Source organism: Berkeleyomyces rouxiae (assembly GCF_048999995.1).
Source record: "Berkeleyomyces rouxiae strain 22BRR77 chromosome Unknown BrBRR77_ptg000004l, whole genome shotgun sequence".
NCBI classification, from domain to species: Eukaryota; Fungi; Ascomycota; class Sordariomycetes; order Microascales; family Ceratocystidaceae; genus Berkeleyomyces; species Berkeleyomyces rouxiae.
Genome location: NW_027396494.1, coordinates 1,295,076 through 1,312,952, shown reverse-complemented (window position 1 = coordinate 1,312,952; position 17,877 = coordinate 1,295,076). Strand labels below are relative to the sequence as shown.

Here is a 17,877-nt window from a genome sequence, read left to right as displayed (position 1 = left end):
GCGCCTTGGACAAACAACGTCAAAGTAAAGACAGGCCGTGATCAATCGTTGGTCCCTGGCAGCGGCAGCGGGGACAGCAAACCCTTGTCGGCAGGATTTGGGGGACCATATCCCTGTGCGAAAAAAAGTCGAGAACGAGCAGCACAGAAGCAGCAGGTCAAAGCCCAGTCGATGTGTTAAGGGTTAGAGGGTTAGAGGGCCTAGAGGTCTGGGGGGGGGTCTGGGCGCTCAAGGACCTGAAGGCGTCTGCGGCGGGGAAGAGAGGCCACAGGTAGCGGAGGCCGGGTTGATTGATTTAGAGGGAGGGGGCCAAAGAGAAAGAAAATGGTGGGACAGGTGCTCAGGCCAACAGCTCTCGTTAAAACAGCAGCTTTGCAGCGCTTGACAAGAGACTCCAAGCTGTGCTGCAGGACGGCCGCGTAAGTATCACGAACCAAGAGAAAAAATCTCTACCTCAACAAAAGACCCTCGACTTACTAGCCAATCAGCTTGCGACGGTGGATTGAGGCGCAGTCAAGTCCTTAAGCGGAAAGCACGCGCAGGAGAGAAAAAAAGAAAAAAAAAAAGAAGGCAACAGCACCTTCTGCAAAACCGCCAAAGAAAAAAGTTAGTTAATCCAAAACCCCAAAAAAAACACACAACCCGCGCCCAAGATTTGGCCAAGCCTGGTTGAGAAGGAGCGCCGTCGAGGGCTGGCAGGAACAACCCGCCAGAATCCAAGACAAGGAAGGCCCGTATCTTGGCGCAAAGCAAAGGGGGGCTGGCTGGCTGGGAGCCAGAGCCAGAGCCAGAAAACTAAAACCAGAAAACCACAACCAGAAAACTAGAGCCAGAGCGCCAGAGCGCCAGACAGCCAGATAGACGCTGCCGCCTTTCTCGCTCAGGCCCTGGGAACCTGCTCTCGGCTCCTGAGCCTTTCTCGTATACAAGGCTCCACGTGCAAGTCCAAAATGCCCCCACGAAGTGCCATGTCCCTCGCCCGTTCCCTCCGCAGCGCATGCAATCAGCTGGCTGGCTTACTGGCCCCGCCAACCCGCCTGGGCCTGGCCTGTTTTGTTTCCTGCCTGTCTGCTTGCATCCGCTCACTTGGCCGTCCGTCAGTATGCATGTCCTGACTCGGGCTCAACTTTCGGTAGACCCTGGTGGTCTGTGGGTCTTGCTGGCACATTAGGGTTACACGTGGACACCACCAACCGCGGACTGCAAGTATCATGCTCGTCTGCGCCGGAGCCAACACTCGCCAAGTAGTGAAAATGGCAATGACGCCTAGATAAGATTTACTGCTGCATCACCTAGCACCTAGCGAGATTCACCCTTCATCCTAAAAGACATTCCCGATAGAGTTCGCCTGCGCCCACCGCCTGTACTTGAATGCCGGTGGTATAACCGAGAACAAAAAGAAACTTGAATTTTGAATATTCCAGCAATAAATTCATCTTGCCGTCGCCTTGCACGGCCCCTCCTTGCTTTATTCCTCAGTCAAGAAAGGGTTCTCAATCGCCTCGCTGCCATCCAGCGGGCTCACTAGCACAAGCAGCGTGCCTCGTGCTACCAGAAGCCCCAACTGGCGCTCCGTCTCGTTGCCGTTCTCGTCTGCAGAGGAAAATAAATCAGTACAAGGGCCCTTTCCCGGGCGCATTTGTGCAGTGGAACTCGGCGGTGGGACTTACCCGACATGGTCTCCTTGGCCTCGTCCAAAACCAGATTCATCAGGGCGTCGTAGCCCTTGAGCGTACCAACAACTATGTAGAAAGGAAAATGTTAGCACATACATTTGACTAGCCTACCCCCCTTCTGTGCTGCGCCAGCTCGCCCATGGCTCCAGCTTACCTTCGCGGCCACCGGTAAACTTGACACGGATGGCCTTGTCCATGTACTTGGCCAGGTCGAGAATGTTGTCTCTCTTCTTTTGCTCGCGCGGATGTTGCTCCCGATCGCCGCCGTGGTGGCCGCCGCCTCTACCGCCACCACCACGTCCTCCGCGGTGGTCGCCTCTGTAGCCACCACGGCCGCCGCCGCGCGAATGGTTGCCTCTATCAGCCATGTCTGCGTGCGGAGTCTTGGTTTGTCCTGTGTCGAACGCGCGTAGGCGGTGTAGAACGATGGGATTCAAGTTGGCCGCCGAACACGGGCGCTTTTTTTCCTTCTTTCTTCTGCGTTGTGGTCTCCGGTAATGGCGCCCAAGGCTCGAGATTTAGGCTCAGGCCAATTCGTCGTCTAGGTCGGCTGTTTGAACAAGTCGTCGTTTGCCGTCGAGAGGAACCCTGTGGAAAAACCGCCGTGTTAAAAACTAGAACGTCCAAAGAAATAAAACGGGCAACTACCCCTCAATTGCAGAGGCGGACGAACGAATAATTCAGGATTAAAAAAAAGAGGAATTCTGCTGCACCCTCAATCGCGGAGCAAGAAAAAAAACACACCAATCGCTCACTGCTTCAAACTTCAGCTTCGTCGTGGTCGGGATGGCCAAACCTACCGGGAAGAAAAAAAGAAAGGCTAACTATACTAACTAAACTTTCCTTGCGTGAAGCTCCGCAAGGCTGTGACGTCAAGGCTGAAATAAGTCTATGCTGATGAAAAACCGCCCCGCTTTTTCGGTTGCACTTTGTGGATGTAAGTGGGTGGTAGGTGCACGTGACTGGCAGACACAACGAAACGGTTGCACAACCTCCGTGTAACCTCTCTTAGAGTTGGTTTTGAATAACTGCAAGACTGAATCGATCAATAGTCAACTGCCCAAAGTATACACATGTACATCCGAAATGTACAACACATTCACCATTCTCACAGCATCTAATACCAACATCTTTACTTAAAAACTATAAATCAATTCATGGAAAAGGTCATGGGATCAACCACAAGATAAAGAAATAATGTGCGCTTCTACTGTCTTCTCTCAAACATCCATTGCAGAAGCAGATTCTATGTGAAGACTTCCACTTTCATTTCCTCGGCCGTGCCAATAAGTTGCGCCTGTTCCTACGCCGCTGGGAGTTGACAGGAGTTACCGGCGTTATTTCTGGTATGAATCTCTTAGAACTTCCAGCCGAGTGCTGTTGTGTGACAGGGGTTATTTTTGTTTCTTTGATAGAAGCTGGCGTCAATGGGCATTCGATCTTGGTTCCTGAGGCAGATGGCTCTCGCGGCACACTCTCACCCTGGCAAGCGTCCGAGTGCAGCGAGGAATCAGGCGTGGAGTTAGGGGAGGGATGAATCGATGATGGCGGCGCAGAGGCTGTAGCAGTGGGCATGAAGTTTGCAGCGTAAATATTGAGTGTGGGCATGTGTCGAGTTCCGTTGGGATTATCGGTCCAGTTGCCGTTAGGTGGGAGCACAGAGGTACTGCAGGCGCGTTGGGGCATATGATGTCGATGGGAACTGAGAGGAAGTGCAGGGGTAACTGGAATGGTGCTTTCTGCTTTTAAGCTCATTAACCCCGGCAAAAGTTGTCGTTCTTGGGGCTTGTGGACACTCGGCCCACGATGTATAAAAGGGGTAGAAGAGGTGGGAGGCGGTGCAAAATAGCCTAGAGTCTTGTATCCGATGGGAGGCTCGAGTTGAGGCTGAAGTTGAGGTGGGTGTTGCAAATGTTGGTGATGAACCATTGCCGACATGGGCATATGCGACGGGCTCTATCCGCTGCTTTGTCCATGTCTAGGTACAAATGGGCGATGAGTAGGTATATTGGGATTGAAGGGTGGGCCTGGATTGACAGGCGTAATCATCGGCCTGTTGTCAGGCAAGGGTACGAAACCGGGGGGTGGCGGAGGGCCTGATACAGCAGAAGGATCCAGCGCCTAGCGGGATTTACTGTTGGATGCAGCCGAAGCCTTGACAAGGGCTTGGAACGACGACTCCACTAGTCTCTTGAGGTCCTTGTATGTCGTGTAGAATACGGTTTGTTCGTCACGACTTGTAAGACTAATCATGTCGTTGGTTCCAACATCCAGACGGTTCAAGCTAGCAATGATTCGGCCAAGGTCTAGCAATGGCTTGCCATTGCCGTCTACTGCATGGAAGAGATAGTCTCGGTAAAGCTTTAGAGCATAGCACTGCCCATTTTCAGACCAGCGTGGGTCACCGTCAAACTCCAGTCGCTCGTTAACAGCGCCTAGCTTCGCCAAAAGACGAACCAGACGGGCGTTCTCGAGCTCGCCGTATAGAGCCGAGGTAAGCGAATCTTGCGCATGCAATGATGAATCGACAGTATCAAATACATGGCCAACGATGCGTGGTAGAAAATCATCAATGGATTTGCGGATATCAGGCGATGCAGGGGTCAGGAGCCATAGGATAATGTTGCGGAGATCCATAGAATAGCCAAGCTCCTTCAAATCATTAAAGTATGCGTCGAGCTTTCCTTCAGAGAGAGGTGACAAGATGCCACCAAGGGAAATGGTCAAGATCATCTTTCCAAGCTGAATAAAGTCCTCTTCTTGTTGTATCGATACAGAAGGGCGTTCATCCATTTGAACAAGATCCTGAATTCCACAGGCGTTTAGTCTAATCCGGTTCTTATCCGTGACCAAAATCTTGCTCAAATCGAAACATCTCACAGCAAGCCTAGCGCCATGAATCGCTCGCAAGGCATTGCCCAGCTGCACAATGTAACTCCAAATGATGCTTTCTGAAAAGATAGCCTTGGGGCGCACGTGAGTACGCGCTTGAGCTCTGGAATCGTTGGCAGCATGGCATACTTCTTCGAGTGTTTTGGAGCCGGGGTAAAAGTCTTGTACGACCACGAGAGAGCTCCCGCCGAACTTTCTCGTGGTAAAGGCCTGGTGAATACTTACAACGCTCGAATTTCGTACAGCTTTCCAGTCGGTTGAAGTACGTAGCACATGCTTATAGGCGGCATCGTTGGTCAATCGAAAGCCTTCCAAGCGACGTAGGCAGTATGTCTTGTCGTCTTTGACTGACGTCGCCTTGTAAACCCAGGTAGAGTAGCCAAACAAGTTCATGTTGCTCCGGGGAGACGTATCCAGGGCTACTAGGGAGTGGTAGTCTTCAATCTCTGGGAGCTGGGGACCTGTTTGGAATCAGTACGGCTGCAAGGCAAACGACATCATGCAGTGAGAGGCCAAATACTCACTGGTCATGGGAATCACCCGCAAAGTTGATTCCAGCTTCTTAAGCATGTCCTCCCGCAATTTCTCAGGAAGAAATAGATCATGGGCAAGCTTTTGGTAGGGGAGTAGATCTTCTCTGTATGGGCCCATGTTTGCGTACAAATGGTGTTGAAGCTGCGCGGGCCTTTGTTAGTTTACTTGTAGCCTATAAATAACCATCGCGGGAGCAGCCTCTTTTGGGACGTTCGAAAGTGAATCGGGAGTGTAGCACGGTATGTAGCAAACACTTACAGGCTGTGCATGTGACATGAAGGGGCCTGCATGAGGATAGTATCCCGCGCCAGCCATAGCATGGTCTTGTGCATAAGGGTTGAAGGGAGTAGAAGGTGGTAGACCATTAGCCACCTGACCCATGTTGAAAACGTCGTACCCAAAGGCAGAATCTATCTGGTTGACGGGCTCGCTGTTCCCACTTCCCAAGTCATAGTTGGAAGGCATGAACTCCTTGGCGTTGGCGGGGTTGAAAGCCATGGGCTTTTTGGCGTCACTTTGAGGAGTACTCGGAGCGGTGTTACCTGTGAATGTTAGAGGCGGGTTGATTCATGGTGACTCGTAAGAAAAAGCCAAAAGAGCATAAGCTGCTACATACCACCTCTGGGTGTAAATGACGCGGCATAGAGCGACTGCGATGAAAAGGTAGACTTTTTGGCGAGAGGAGAAGTCGACACGGGATTCGGAGACATGACAGCTGGAGCGGTTGGCACAGCATGAAGACCAGAAGGCGATGTAGAGGAGGAAGATGGTGTAAAGGCCGGAGTATCCCACTTGAGGGTTTTCCTATCGGCGTGTTAGTCGGCATTTGTGATGAGGCGGGTCAGAGGCGGGTTTGGCACATACTGGTGAGAATTGGGCGACGCCAGTAAAGAGTTCATGGCCAGATTCGGTGGCCCTGAGTTTATGTGGTTGTTGCCAATGGTGATGTTGTTATTGCTATGCACAATAGAGGCATGGCTAGGGGTGACATTGGCGGGGGTTGTGGCGGGATTGTTGGTCTTGGTCTTTGTTTCGTGGTTGAAGGTGCAGCCCTGATTTTCGTACCGACAATGTCCATATATAAGGACATTTTTGCACGGAGTATCTGATGGAGATTTAACTATGTGGTTAGCTTCGGATTTATCTGCTGTGTCGCCGCTGTTGGCGTACAAAGCATACTGACCTCGACTTTTAGCATTAGGAGAGCCGAGCTGTCGACGAAGCTCCGCGGGCTGAGAGCCCCTCGCAGACATTTTGGGCAGAAGCAGCTCTTGATGAGACAATGGCTGCTAAATCGACTTTCTCAAGCGCCTGGTTGCGACCCGATAGATGCGGCAATAAAGGCAAGGCAAGGGGCGGATGTGGTGGGATCTAGACGTGGTTGGTCTGAGAGGCCGGAAAGAAATGCGGTAATAACGATAAAAGCTGCATCGAGAACGACGGATGTAATGGTGGTGGCCTCTAGCAATGCTCAGGGTGTGGCAGAGAGAGGAGTTGTCGTGGCGATAGTGGTGGTTTCAGATAAAGAATCGCGTGGAGCCAAGTAACGGGGTCGGGGTCGTCTGGGAGAAGATGTGCACGGCAACAAAGCAGGGACAAAAAAAGACAGGCTCCAAGCTGGTCCTGATGGGCGTCTGCGGCTATGGTTGTTGTGACAATTGGTACAGATTACCTGTAGTGTGATAAGATTATGTTAAGCGTGGCGATCGTGTCGTAGCCCTGTCGTAGTCGTGCTGTAGTTGTGTCGTGGTGGAAGCGGGACACGGAGGCCGGCAGATGGAGAGGGGGGCCAAGAAAGGGTTGCGAATGTTTGCTTCGAGGGGGGTTTGCCAGGCCTTTAACGGGAGCCTAGGGTCCAGATCCAGACAGCAAGCACAAAGGCACTATAGTACCAGTGTTATGAGTCCGAAGACCGGTAGCAGTGGCGTCAACTAAGAACGGCAGGACGGAACACGAAAGCAAAATGAGACCGGCGGGCAGTCGAAAACGGAGCCGACAGAGGCGAATGATACTGGTTGGCGGTTGGCCGGAGGGTCATGTGAGTGGTGAGTCGTACTCTGCGTTGTACTCTGCGTAGAGGCGATCGTCGGCCGCTGAAGCCGGGCCGGGTGGGATCTTGTGGGAGGTTCTCAAGTCGGGTCAAAAGGTGCAGCGCCCGGATATTGAGTGGTGATGGGAATTGCAGCCGCCAAGGCAAGTCCTATGTTTGCTTGCTGGCGTTGTTTGGCGTAAGCATCCGACGTCTAGCGTTGTGGTCGTGGAGGCTCGAGGCTTCAAGATTTGGCCTATGTCCTCCCATGGCAATGCCCGCCCTTTGCCTCGGTATTAGCATGGAATCGCTTTCAGTGCTATCGGCGCTATCGATCCTCGGATAATTGCATATCCGCCCGCCAAGCTGTGGCTACCCGACGACGCCACTTTATCAAGCCTACCGGAGCTTAGCTTCAGCCACACATACATAGCCTTAGCCTCTACTGCCTAAACAAACGTCACCAAAAAAAAATGACAGGTGAAACTATATCATGCATATGCCACCTAATCAGTTTGCCTTGCGCCCAGAATCTTCGCTCTTTCAATAACCAAGTGCCTCCCCTTCCCCCGCCCCACGGCCTTGACATCTTCCCATCGCTCCGTCTCCTCTTCTTCCCCTTCAGCTCCCGTTCGAATCGCCGTCAATTCTGCTCTCCGCGCTCCTCCTGCTCCTCCATCCGCGCCTACGTCATCCCGCTTCACACCACCACAATCACCATGGCTAGTGGGGCCGGCGCCGACTTGGCTGCTCTTTCAGCCGATCAGCAGGATGCCCTCAGCCAGTTCATGGCTTTAACGAACCAAGATGCCGATGATTCGATTCCCATTCTTGAGCGCTCCCAATGGAACGTCCAGGTATGTTTACAAGAAGCCGCCCATCCGATCGCCAATGGTCCGCCTCATACTGACATTTGCGCCTTGCCTCGTAATAGATTGCCATTACCAAGTTTTTTGACGGCGAAGGGCCGGACCCCGTCGCTGAGGCCATGGCAGCCGCCCCCAATGTGCACACCGAGAACCTGCAAGATTCTTTCTTCGATACCCCACCACCTACAAGCCGCCCCAAAACCGAAGCCGCCCCACGTGTCGTACCGCCCCGAGCTGGCCATGTGCCCTTTTTCTTTTCTGTAATCTTGTACCCCTTCAACTTTGGCTACAAGATGGTCTCCTTCTTGTACCGCGCCGTTCTATTCGTCGCCTCTTTCCTCCCTGCCCCCATCCGGCCCCGCGCCGTGACGGATAGTCTGGCTGCTGGTATCAGAAGTGTCAGTGGCCGGAGAATGCTGCTGCCGAGAGATACGGCCGCCCGCTTCAAGCGTGAATTCGAAGAGGAGTACGGTGAGGAGCTGCCTTTCTTCGAGGGCGGAGCTGCGCAGGCTCTTGATGCCGCCAAGAATGACCTCAAGTTCCTGCTCATGGTCCTGATTTCGCCTGAACACGATGACACCGATTCGTTTGTGCGCGAGACTCTCTTGGCCCCCGAGGTTATAGAGTTTGTCAAAAACCCCGCCAACAACATCATTCTCTGGGGAGGAAACGTCCTGGATTCTGAAGCCTATCAGGTTTCTCTTGAGTACAACTGCACAAAGTTCCCCTTTACTGTTCTCGTATGTCTCACCCCCAAGGAAGGCAGCACTCGGATGGGAATTATTAAGCGCATGGCTGGCCCTATGCCTGCATCCCGCTACCTTCGTGAACTTGGTCTTGGTATTGAAAAGTATACCGCCGATCTAGCATCCGTGCGATCTGAACGTCGAGCCCGTGAAGCTGCGCGCACGATCCGCGAAGAACAAGACTCAGCCTATGAACGCTCGCTAGCCCGCGACCGCGAGCGCGCCCGCCAGCGCCGCGAAGCCGAGAGAGAAAAGGCAGAGGCCGAGCAATTAGCTGCCGTCGAAGCAGCCAAGGAGGCAGAACAGGGGGCCAAGAGGCATCTTTGGCGCCGGTGGAGGGCTTTCACTATTGCACCGGAGCCGGAAAGCAGCGACTCTGACGTTGTGCGTCTAGCAATCAAAATGCCTGAAGAGTCGGGTGCTGGGCGCATCGTGCGGCGCTTCAAGGCCTCGGCTACGCTGGACGATTTATACGCATTCGTCGAGTGTTTTGATCTGCTAGGCAGTCAAGCCCAGAGCGACGAATCAACACTCGATGACCTGGAGGAACCAGAGGGTTATACGCACAAATACGACTTTCATGTGGCTTCAACCATGCCGCGTGTTGTGTATGAAGCGACGAAGGACCGGACGCTGGGAGATGCCATTGGACGATCGGCGAGTCTGGTGGTGGAGAGTTGCGATTGATAGATACCCCAGAGAATAAATAGGGCGCAGAATTTTCCTAGTAATGTTTTGTTTGATTTGGACGAGTGGGAGGGTTCGAAGGGGTTTTCGTACCAAACATATAGACATCTGTGTAACTACATAAGACAGGCCTTGTTTGACCAAACCAAGATTCCATCCTCATTTACTTGTCCATGGATTTTGATGTCCCTCAACAATTCGAACAGCCAACTCCCTTAGAGCCCTCGCCACATTCCCTCTTCACATCCAGGGACTAGCCCCAAAAGCAATGAAAGAAAAGAAAAGACCTGTCAGACGTCCATTACATCCCACCCTACCAATGCGCCCGAAGGCAGACCATGAAGCAGGGACGAGATCATCAACACTTCTTATACAGCCAGCTGTTGGCCGAAGCCATCACCGACCGCCGTCTTTGCAGACAGAGCAGAAGTAACCAAGAGTATTCACTCTAAGGATGTAAGGATATCATTCATCAACCAGGATGGACTCTGTAGCTCCTTTGGGGAACCAAGAGGAAGGTCGACTACTATAGAAATGATTCTCTGAAGTATTGTCGCCTGAAGAAGAAAAGGAAAAAGAGAAAATCCAAAGAGGGCGACATCGACGCCTTTTTATATTGCGATGGCGCCAGGCGGTGAGAGGTGTGGGGCGACCCGCTAACTGGCAGAATTCAATACGGCCCACTCGCCGACGCCGAAAAATTTGCTTGCAAGTGGCCCGGTGGCTGGGGACCCTGATGGCCGGATCATTCTAGTGTTTGTGCACATGTATTAGTTGCCGGTGATACTAGCGATAGACACCAGCGCAATTTCAGAATTTGTCAAAACTGCAGCCTTATGGCCAAGTCTGTACAGCCGATCCGACGATTAGTAGGGTTACTCATGCGTAGCTTTATAGTTGGACCTAATTTCCGCGGTAGGCAGCAACAGGCAGTCAGTCACAGCTCTTACTCACTTGTTGATCTCCGCTATTAACTTCAGTGTAACAGTGGCAATATTGCAGAATCGGATAGACGTATAGATATGTAGAAGGAGTGGCTATTTATATCTCAATGACAAAATGGGAATCAAATACTAAACAAGATAGGGTCTGTGAACAAACAGACAACGTGAAGCCCGTAGTTACACAAAGTTGAAAACCGGACGTTTCTCGTAAGGGGAAAAAGCACAATGCAAAAGGCAAAAACAAAATGAACCCAGCCTCAAATAGCCCGGATGAATAGCTCTAGACACCCGGCACATGCTTTAGAAACGACTGTTGCCCTGGGTTGTCCGCTTTGGTGTTGTGTTGTAGAGATCGTCATCAGAGTCCTCGACAATGCCGTAGTCGTGTCTCGATCCCGTACCCTTGGTAGCCTGCCGGGCGTTGGGATCCGCAAACGGATTCTCCTCATCGCTGCTGAGGGCCGAGACAGGCTCTGCTAGGTCACGCGGGTTCTCCTTGAACTTGCCGCCGCGCGGCTGCTGCGCCGTCGGTGTGGCTGGTACTGATGTGTCCAGGGGCGGCAACTGGGGCGTGCCGCTCAACTGACGTGTGAGGCCAGTGTCAATCTGCGCAGGCCGCGGGGCCAGGGGTGTTGGCGCATCGGTGGTTGGTGGGATAAAGGGCGATTCAGGCGACGAGCCAAAGGCGCTCTCGTGAGAAGGCACAGGTGCCGCCACGGGTGCGGCCACAGGCGCGGGCAACGGCGAAGGGGCTCGGGTGTCGCGCGCCTCGCGGGCATTAGCGATGGCACGCTCACGAGAGTCCAGTGCCTTTTGCAGCATCTCATTGGTGGCCAGTAGATTCTCCATGGTGGCATCATCGGGGCTCGGGTCCTCGGCAGCAATGTAGTTCTGGACAGACTTGGAAGCAGAGACGCAACGTGCGGTGAACTCGGCAACAAGATCGCTATCGAGCAGCTCGGCTTGCGAGGCATTGGACACGCATTGATGGAGCAGCTTGGCTGACGTGCGAGCCTCCTCGAGGCGCGAGGCTAGTTCGACAGGGTTCGGAAGCTGGCGGGAGCTGTGTTCGCGGGCAAAGTAATCGCGGCGGGTGGGCGATGGTTGAGCAGCCGGGGGCATAAAAGGCTGCTGTTGGGGGTACGCCTGCAGCGGGGGCTGGACATACTGCGGGTGCAGGGCAAACTAGGAGGCAACAGGTGTTAGTGCACAAAGGGAGACGAACTGGAGAGGCGTGTATAAAAGCTTACGCCGTACTGCGAGCCGCTGCGATCCTTTTCTTTTTCGCGGCGCCACATGATAACGACAGCGGGGAGGTCGGAGCTGTCGCGCGGGAACAGCGAGTCCAGCTTCTCCAACGTCTCAATCAGCAGAACACAGGCATTTGCATTCTTCATGCTTCGCAGCATAATCTTGGCGTTGGCGGCAAAGCTCTTGTTGAGGTTGCGTACAAAGGTGGTCACGCCTTGGTTATCGATGAGGATGCGTAGTATCATAATGGCCTTGTACTGTATTTGCTCCTGGCCCTGGAAAGCCTTGCCTAGAAATTCGCCAATAAGATGCGCTACTTCAGCACTGGCCATGGGTGAGGATTCACATGACTCGACAATGGTAGGGAGGTAAACGGCGGGGTCGATGTCATTTTCCGTACGGGCGGGATCGGTGGTGCAGAACTTGGACTACAAAAGGAAGATATCAGTGACATGTCCGTTGATGTATAGTAGCTATAGTACCTATAAAAGGCGTAAAAAGCGGTGTCTAGTATTGAGATTACTCACCAGTGCTTCGATAGCGGCAGCTTCGGGAGAGCCGGGGGGATAGTTGCCGACGGGCGAGGGCAGCTGAGTTGATGCCACCTGATTTTGGCTTGTGGAAGAAGATGAGCCTAGATGATGTCAGACTGGGTGATCAAACAATCGGGACGCTAGTAGCGGGGCGGTCATCGGCGACTTACCAGCTTTGCGCCGAATGCTGCCGAAAACACGGCTAAGGCCACTCGGTTTGGCGGTCTTCATGGCTGGTTGTATGCTAATAGGGAATGCGAAAAAGCGGTGGAAAATGAGGGGATAGAGCAAGCCTATCGAATAGAACAGAGACGGCAACAAGACAGAAAAAAATAAGTCCTTGTAGAAATGAGAAACGAGCGGGTTTTTGTGCGTCGGCAGCCAGAAAATAGATCTCACGTCCGGATTGAAACAAATGAAGGAGGAAAGAGCCAACTCAGCCCTGAAAGGAAAAGAAAAAAGGGAAACTACCTGGTTTAAATCCGACAGGATCTTTGCCGTCAAGGAAGGAGCAACCAAAAGAACAGGCGAGGAAGCAAGATAAGAGGAAGGCGTGGCACGACAGAGGAAACATGTGCACAATATATGGATGTACATACAGGTAACTACCTACACCGACGAGAAGCGCAGTTTCCTGGGACGGACCAAGCCCCCAAGAATAGACCAGACGACTTGGCAACTACCCTGTTCGCCCCCTCCTCCGTTCCCCGCAATAGACCTCCCGAGACTGGAGCGGGATACTTACTTTAGGCGGCAAATAGACGACTCAAGACACAGCAAAGATGTTCTCTTTGTCTGTATTTCTTACGCAGGCCCTTACGTATGTAGGTACGTATGCTTGCCTGTGCCTTTTCAGCGCGCGGAAGCTCCTTGGGGCCAAGGCGACCCCTGTCTCGAGCTCAAAGTGCTGCCTATGCCGCCTATGCAGTAGCCCAGGAAGGGCTTGATTTTTAATGCAGGCAATGGAATAAAAATGGGGGGCCACGGGGTATAAGTGCCGGTGTTATAGAGCATGTGTTACAGACTGTCAGCAGATCGGAATTCAAGTGTCAATCTGTATGCGACGCCGGGTCCAAACGACGTGGACGCCAGCTGCGCCACTCTATGCCTACAAATACACAAATACACGCCGGGCCGCCGGCCAATACACGCAACATGTGCTGTGAGACAAAGTTGAGAGTCCAGGTACGCGCAGGAGTTACAAGAAGATAACTGCACCAGATGTCAGCACTCACATCCAAATAACCCTCCACGCTCACATAGCCACCAAATCCTTGTGCTGTGCCAAGAAACCCCTTATAGCCTGCGCAAATCTTTCCGCCTCTTGTTCGTCAATCATCAAGCTCAGCGATATATATCCGCGCCGCGCCATGTAAAATCCGGCCTCCAGCATCTCGAGGTGCAGCAGATCTAGCAGCCTGGGGTCCTCGTCAGCCCAATCGGCTGGTCGTCGGATCGCCGCCACATCAGCTCGGGTAAAGTGAAACACCAGGATCGATCCACACCCGAGGATCCTCATGCGCGAGCCGGCACTAGCCGAGAGCGCCGTCAGCCTCGCCCGCAGCTCGTTGCCCAAGGCATGCAGCTCGGCGGCCCGCTCGCGCGTGTAGACATCCTTGAGGCCGCGCACACCGACACGCATCGTTAGCACATTGTTATTAAACGTTCCAGCGTGCGGAAGCGGTGCCACATAGTGACTAGCCGTCTGTAAAGCGCCGGTGACGCCACGTGGGTCGTATAGAGACATAATGTCACGACGGCCGCCAAACGCGCCAAACGACATGCCACCGCCAATGTACTTGCCGAGTGTGGTCAAGTCGGGAATTATTCCCAGATGGCCTTGCATGCCACTGCCGTCAAACAGGCGTGAGGTCATGACTTCGTCAAAGATGAGGAGCGCACCGGCAGCCTGTGTGATGGCCCGGAGGCTCACAAGAAATTCCTTTGTGCCGCACACACCACCGCCAGATCCAAGCATCGGCTCAACAATAACAGCTGCAATACTCGGCCCGTGCATGTCGAAGAGGGTCTGAACCGAGGCGGTATCGTTGTACTCGGCGACCAGATACTCGTGGGGCACGTTGACGGGGCTGCTAGCACTTCCAAAGATAAATCCACCACCGTGATACCCACCGCGAAAAACGACAACTTTGTCGCGGCCTGTCCACGCCTTGGCAGTTGACAAGGCCATCATGGTGGCTTCGGTGCCACTGTTGGTGAACCGCACAAGTTCCACACTGGGAATGCGCCGGCACACCTCGGCTGCTAGCTCTGTCTCGGCAGCATGGTGCGCACCAAAGCTAAGGCCATTGGCTATAGTGGCATGTAGCTCCTCTTGAAGTACTGGGTGCGTATGGCCATACAGACCAGCTGAATACTCGCCTAGAAGGTCGGTGTACACATGGCCATTAGCAGAAGTTACAGTACAGCCACTAGCAGATGAGATATAAAGTGGGAATGGCTTAAAGAAGAGAACCGATCGAGTGTTGCCTCCCGGAAGATGAGCAGTAGCATTTTCATAAAGCTCTTGGGACTTGGGGTTCTTGGCTATGAATCGAGCCTCAGCGGCAGAATAGGCAGCTTCAATAGAGCCGTTCACGTTGGAGTTAGAGACCATGGTATAGAATATAGGAGAATATAAAAACCGGAGAAGAGGAACGTGTCATCAGAAGGTATGGTTGAATACAACATAGCAAGCGAGTTAGGCTGCTTTATACACAATCACCTTATCGTCCATCGGTTTTCATGAATAATGACATCGGGTTTGGTATCGGCTATCGGGTTTGTAATTTAGCCCCGCTTTTGTGCAACGTCAACCCCTGGGTCGGGGTTTGTATCGGGTTTGGCAAAGCCGAAGAGAACTGGACTGCATCTCAGTTCGCTGCTTTCTGACCCCGCGCAATGAATACAGTTCTTTCGGCGCTAGCCTCGCCGGCTCCGTGTCCATGAAAAATCATTCCGCGCCCCAGTATGGCCATATCAAACCCTTGGCCAGCACCGCCCTCCTCAAAAAACGTCTTGACCTGTTCCTTGCTGAACCCATGATGCATCACAGAGCTCACGCCGACTGTATCTATAGCTACAGGCGCATGCTCAATAAAGTCGAGAATCATAAGCACGCCACCGGGCTTCAGTCGCTCAACCAACCGCTTGACAGCAAGTGCGGGGTCGGCAAAATGGTGCGCCCCTAGACCGACGGCGGCGATGTCAAAGTTGAAAAACTCGGGGTCGGAAAGATGGGCCGGTGAGGGAACAGCAGGGTCGAGAAGGTCGCCGTGAATAGCAAACATATCTTCCTTTGTGAGTCCCTGTCCCAGGCCAGTGTGATGCTCTGTTAGTAATTTACTCAAAAATTAGAAATGTCGGCACGCACCTGGTTCTCGGCCTTTGTGTTGTATACTCCAATCATGGCCTCAGAGATATCAATGCCCACACACTGGGTGGTGAATGGAGCCAAAGCCTGAGCCAATTATCAGTATGTCTGTACAAAAGGTTGATGTGAGTAAAGATTACTCACTCTCGAGACCAGCCCCGTTCCACAGGCATAGTCAAGAAGTCTGACAGGCCTCTTGCTAGTCTCATCTTTAGGAGTGGCTTCATCATCTCCATCTTCGCCATCTGCCCATTCGGCGCCAATGAAGTCACGCCGACTCTGAATCTCTTCCACGAGGCGATCCAGTGTTTTGCCGAACCGGTCTTCGTACTTGGTAGCCAAGTCGCTATCACCTCTGGTTAAATCTTCACGGCTCTTGCGAGTGAGACTTGCAGCAAGCAAACACAAAGAAGTACTACTATCAAACTAGCTCGGCAGAAGCAGTTGGACAGAGTTCCTAGGGCACAGTCATCTGCATTGCAACTTACTTAAAGTAGGCTCTGTTTTCAGCGGAAGCTTCCGTGTGTGCCATTTTCGATATAGTTATCAGAGTAAAGGTGGTGCAGATACAAGAAAAGAGTTAACTTTGCTTGCCATATTGAAGAAACACAAGATGTATCGTTAGTTATATAAAGATCATTCATTTGTAATCATGGTGACTCTAGAACCTCAGGCATCAGTTGTCGGGGACTACTTTTGAAGATGTACTAGGGTTCATTAGGGTTATACGTCATGTTCTCAGAAGCATCAGACTGTAGCTTGCATGAGACCCCAGACACAAAGACTTTTAGACTTTAGCCGTGTCTCGCTTTTTTTGAAGCATCCAAAGAACAGGCGGCGTTCTAGACTTTTGTCCCGCGGTTCAATGTCTTTATTTGTATTCCAATTCCAGTCTCCACATTATACAAACACATAGCATGTTCCTTGGGCCCTTTGACCACGAGCCCAACATGACATGCCATAGGAGAATGTGTTGGCAGATCCTAATTCACCTCCATGCCGGCGAGACTCTACAGCCACGGATCATGGCCGACCGAATAAACTGGAGTTATGTGGACATGAGAAACGAGAGAAGAAACGGAAAGCCGTGCAGGAGGCTTGTCTTGTCAGCTGAAGACACAACAGTGAGACAGAGGGACAGTGTATCTCAGTCGACGGAGCAAGGAGACAAAGAAGAGCAACTTGGACCACGGTAGAAGGCCAAGGCAATATAAAAAAAGGAAAGGCAAGGCAAGGCTCAGTCACAAATACACACGGGCCAGACAAGGGATAGCCGAACAACAGCAGCTCCTCCACTCTGCTTTGGCCAATGATATGATGCGTTGTTAGTTCTGAGACGACCGAGGATTCAATATGCGAGAGCGGGCTGAAGCGGTTAATCCATGTTGCCCGTCACGTCAAGTTGGGCAGGGGGAGGAAGGCAAGAAGAGGGGGAGGAGTACAGGGTACTTGTAACTTCATAACAAGGTTGGCAGTCTCCCAAGTACCAGGTACGGCTTATTGGATAGCTGGATAGCCGACCGAGAACCAAGGGCAACGAAGACGAGACGAGACAAAAAAAGGCTTCTACACGAATCGAAGAATGATAGGTAGGAAAACCCCAAGCGAGGGGGAGAGGCAGTGAGAAGAGAAAAGAGACTACAAGGCACAGAAAACAAGGGATCAAGAGGGGCTTGTGAGAGAAAAAGAAAAGAAAAAAATAGACCCACTGCCAACAGCACAACACCTTGCTCTCCAGTGGGGAGACACACATGAGGGTACCAGGGAAAGGCCGAGAAGAGACAAGCAGACGCGAGGGAAGCAGTGCCAGGGCAAAGCTTGGTGTGGTTGCGAGAATCCGAGCCGGGCCGCATGTGCAGGCTCTGCGGGAGGGGAATATGTAGATAGATACATGGCATCGTCTGCTGACGCCCCGATAACAATGGCGCCGTGTCTGGCCCAACGAGCCCGACTTGCACCATCGAGATCGAGGGAGGCCAGGGAAGACCGGGCCCCAAGGGCCATCAGGGCCTTGGAGAAGATTGTCTTTGGCGCAAGCCGGGCTTTCCTAGTTGGCATGCTTCACCGCTATGCGCGAGGGAGGGACGAGTTGCACATCATTTTTTCCCTCAGTTCTTTTTTTTTTGGTTGCCGAGTGGTTTGATGGACGAGATCCTGTAGTTGGTTAGTACATTGCTTGAATTTTCCGCCTTCTCGGCCGGTGAAAATAAAGAAGAAAAAAAAGCCAATAAAAAGCAACGGTACTTGGAGGAGCGAGAAAAGTAGTGGTACCATCTGTGATTGCTGCTGTCTCCTCGCAGCGATGATCCTGCGCTAGTTACAACAAGAGAGACTGGACTGTGA

The 17,877-nt window shown here is 52.5% G+C and overlaps 7 protein-coding genes across 7 annotated transcripts; 1 reads left to right on the top strand and 6 right to left on the bottom strand.

Moving 5' to 3' along the window:
- Positions 1 to 1,468: 1,468 nt before the first annotated feature.
- On the bottom strand, positions 1,469 to 2,044 carry BROUX77_004592 (uncharacterized protein; the record flags this gene model as incomplete). Its single annotated transcript, XM_073749371.1, has 3 exons — positions 1,469 to 1,593; positions 1,671 to 1,742; positions 1,831 to 2,044. 3 exons carry the CDS (start codon positions 2,042 to 2,044, stop codon positions 1,469 to 1,471), a joined length of 411 nt encoding a protein of 136 aa, XP_073605049.1.
- Positions 2,045 to 2,942: 898 nt separating this feature from the next.
- Positions 2,943 to 3,614, bottom strand: BROUX77_004591 (uncharacterized protein; the record flags this gene model as incomplete). Its single annotated transcript, XM_073749370.1, has 1 exon — positions 2,943 to 3,614. The coding sequence occupies one exon, from the start codon at positions 3,612 to 3,614 to the stop codon at positions 2,943 to 2,945; it is 672 nt and encodes a 223-aa protein (XP_073605048.1).
- A 183-nt stretch (positions 3,615 to 3,797) lies between these two features.
- BROUX77_004590 (uncharacterized protein) lies at positions 3,798 to 6,355 on the bottom strand (the record flags this gene model as incomplete). Its single annotated transcript, XM_073749369.1, has 5 exons — positions 3,798 to 5,029; positions 5,093 to 5,243; positions 5,361 to 5,644; positions 5,719 to 5,906; positions 5,967 to 6,355. The coding sequence occupies 5 exons, from the start codon at positions 6,353 to 6,355 to the stop codon at positions 3,798 to 3,800; spliced, it is 2,244 nt and encodes a 747-aa protein (XP_073605047.1).
- A 1,495-nt stretch (positions 6,356 to 7,850) lies between these two features.
- BROUX77_004589 (uncharacterized protein) lies at positions 7,851 to 9,433 on the top strand (the record flags this gene model as incomplete). The annotated part of the gene is made up of 2 exons (XM_073749368.1): positions 7,851 to 7,988; positions 8,066 to 9,433. 2 exons carry the CDS (start codon positions 7,851 to 7,853, stop codon positions 9,431 to 9,433), a joined length of 1,506 nt encoding a protein of 501 aa, XP_073605046.1.
- A 1,244-nt stretch (positions 9,434 to 10,677) lies between these two features.
- BROUX77_004588 (uncharacterized protein) lies at positions 10,678 to 12,392 on the bottom strand (the record flags this gene model as incomplete). Its single annotated transcript, XM_073749367.1, has 4 exons — positions 10,678 to 11,562; positions 11,628 to 12,056; positions 12,156 to 12,262; positions 12,332 to 12,392. The coding sequence occupies 4 exons, from the start codon at positions 12,390 to 12,392 to the stop codon at positions 10,678 to 10,680; spliced, it is 1,482 nt and encodes a 493-aa protein (XP_073605045.1).
- Positions 12,393 to 13,416: 1,024 nt separating this feature from the next.
- Positions 13,417 to 14,778, bottom strand: BROUX77_004587 (uncharacterized protein; the record flags this gene model as incomplete). The annotated part of the gene is made up of 1 exon (XM_073749365.1): positions 13,417 to 14,778. The coding sequence occupies one exon, from the start codon at positions 14,776 to 14,778 to the stop codon at positions 13,417 to 13,419; it is 1,362 nt and encodes a 453-aa protein (XP_073605044.1).
- Positions 14,779 to 15,034: 256 nt separating this feature from the next.
- Positions 15,035 to 16,066, bottom strand: BROUX77_004586 (uncharacterized protein; the record flags this gene model as incomplete). Its single annotated transcript, XM_073749364.1, has 4 exons — positions 15,035 to 15,469; positions 15,535 to 15,621; positions 15,679 to 15,880; positions 16,023 to 16,066. 4 exons carry the CDS (start codon positions 16,064 to 16,066, stop codon positions 15,035 to 15,037), a joined length of 768 nt encoding a protein of 255 aa, XP_073605043.1.
- Positions 16,067 to 17,877: the final 1,811 nt, after the last annotated feature.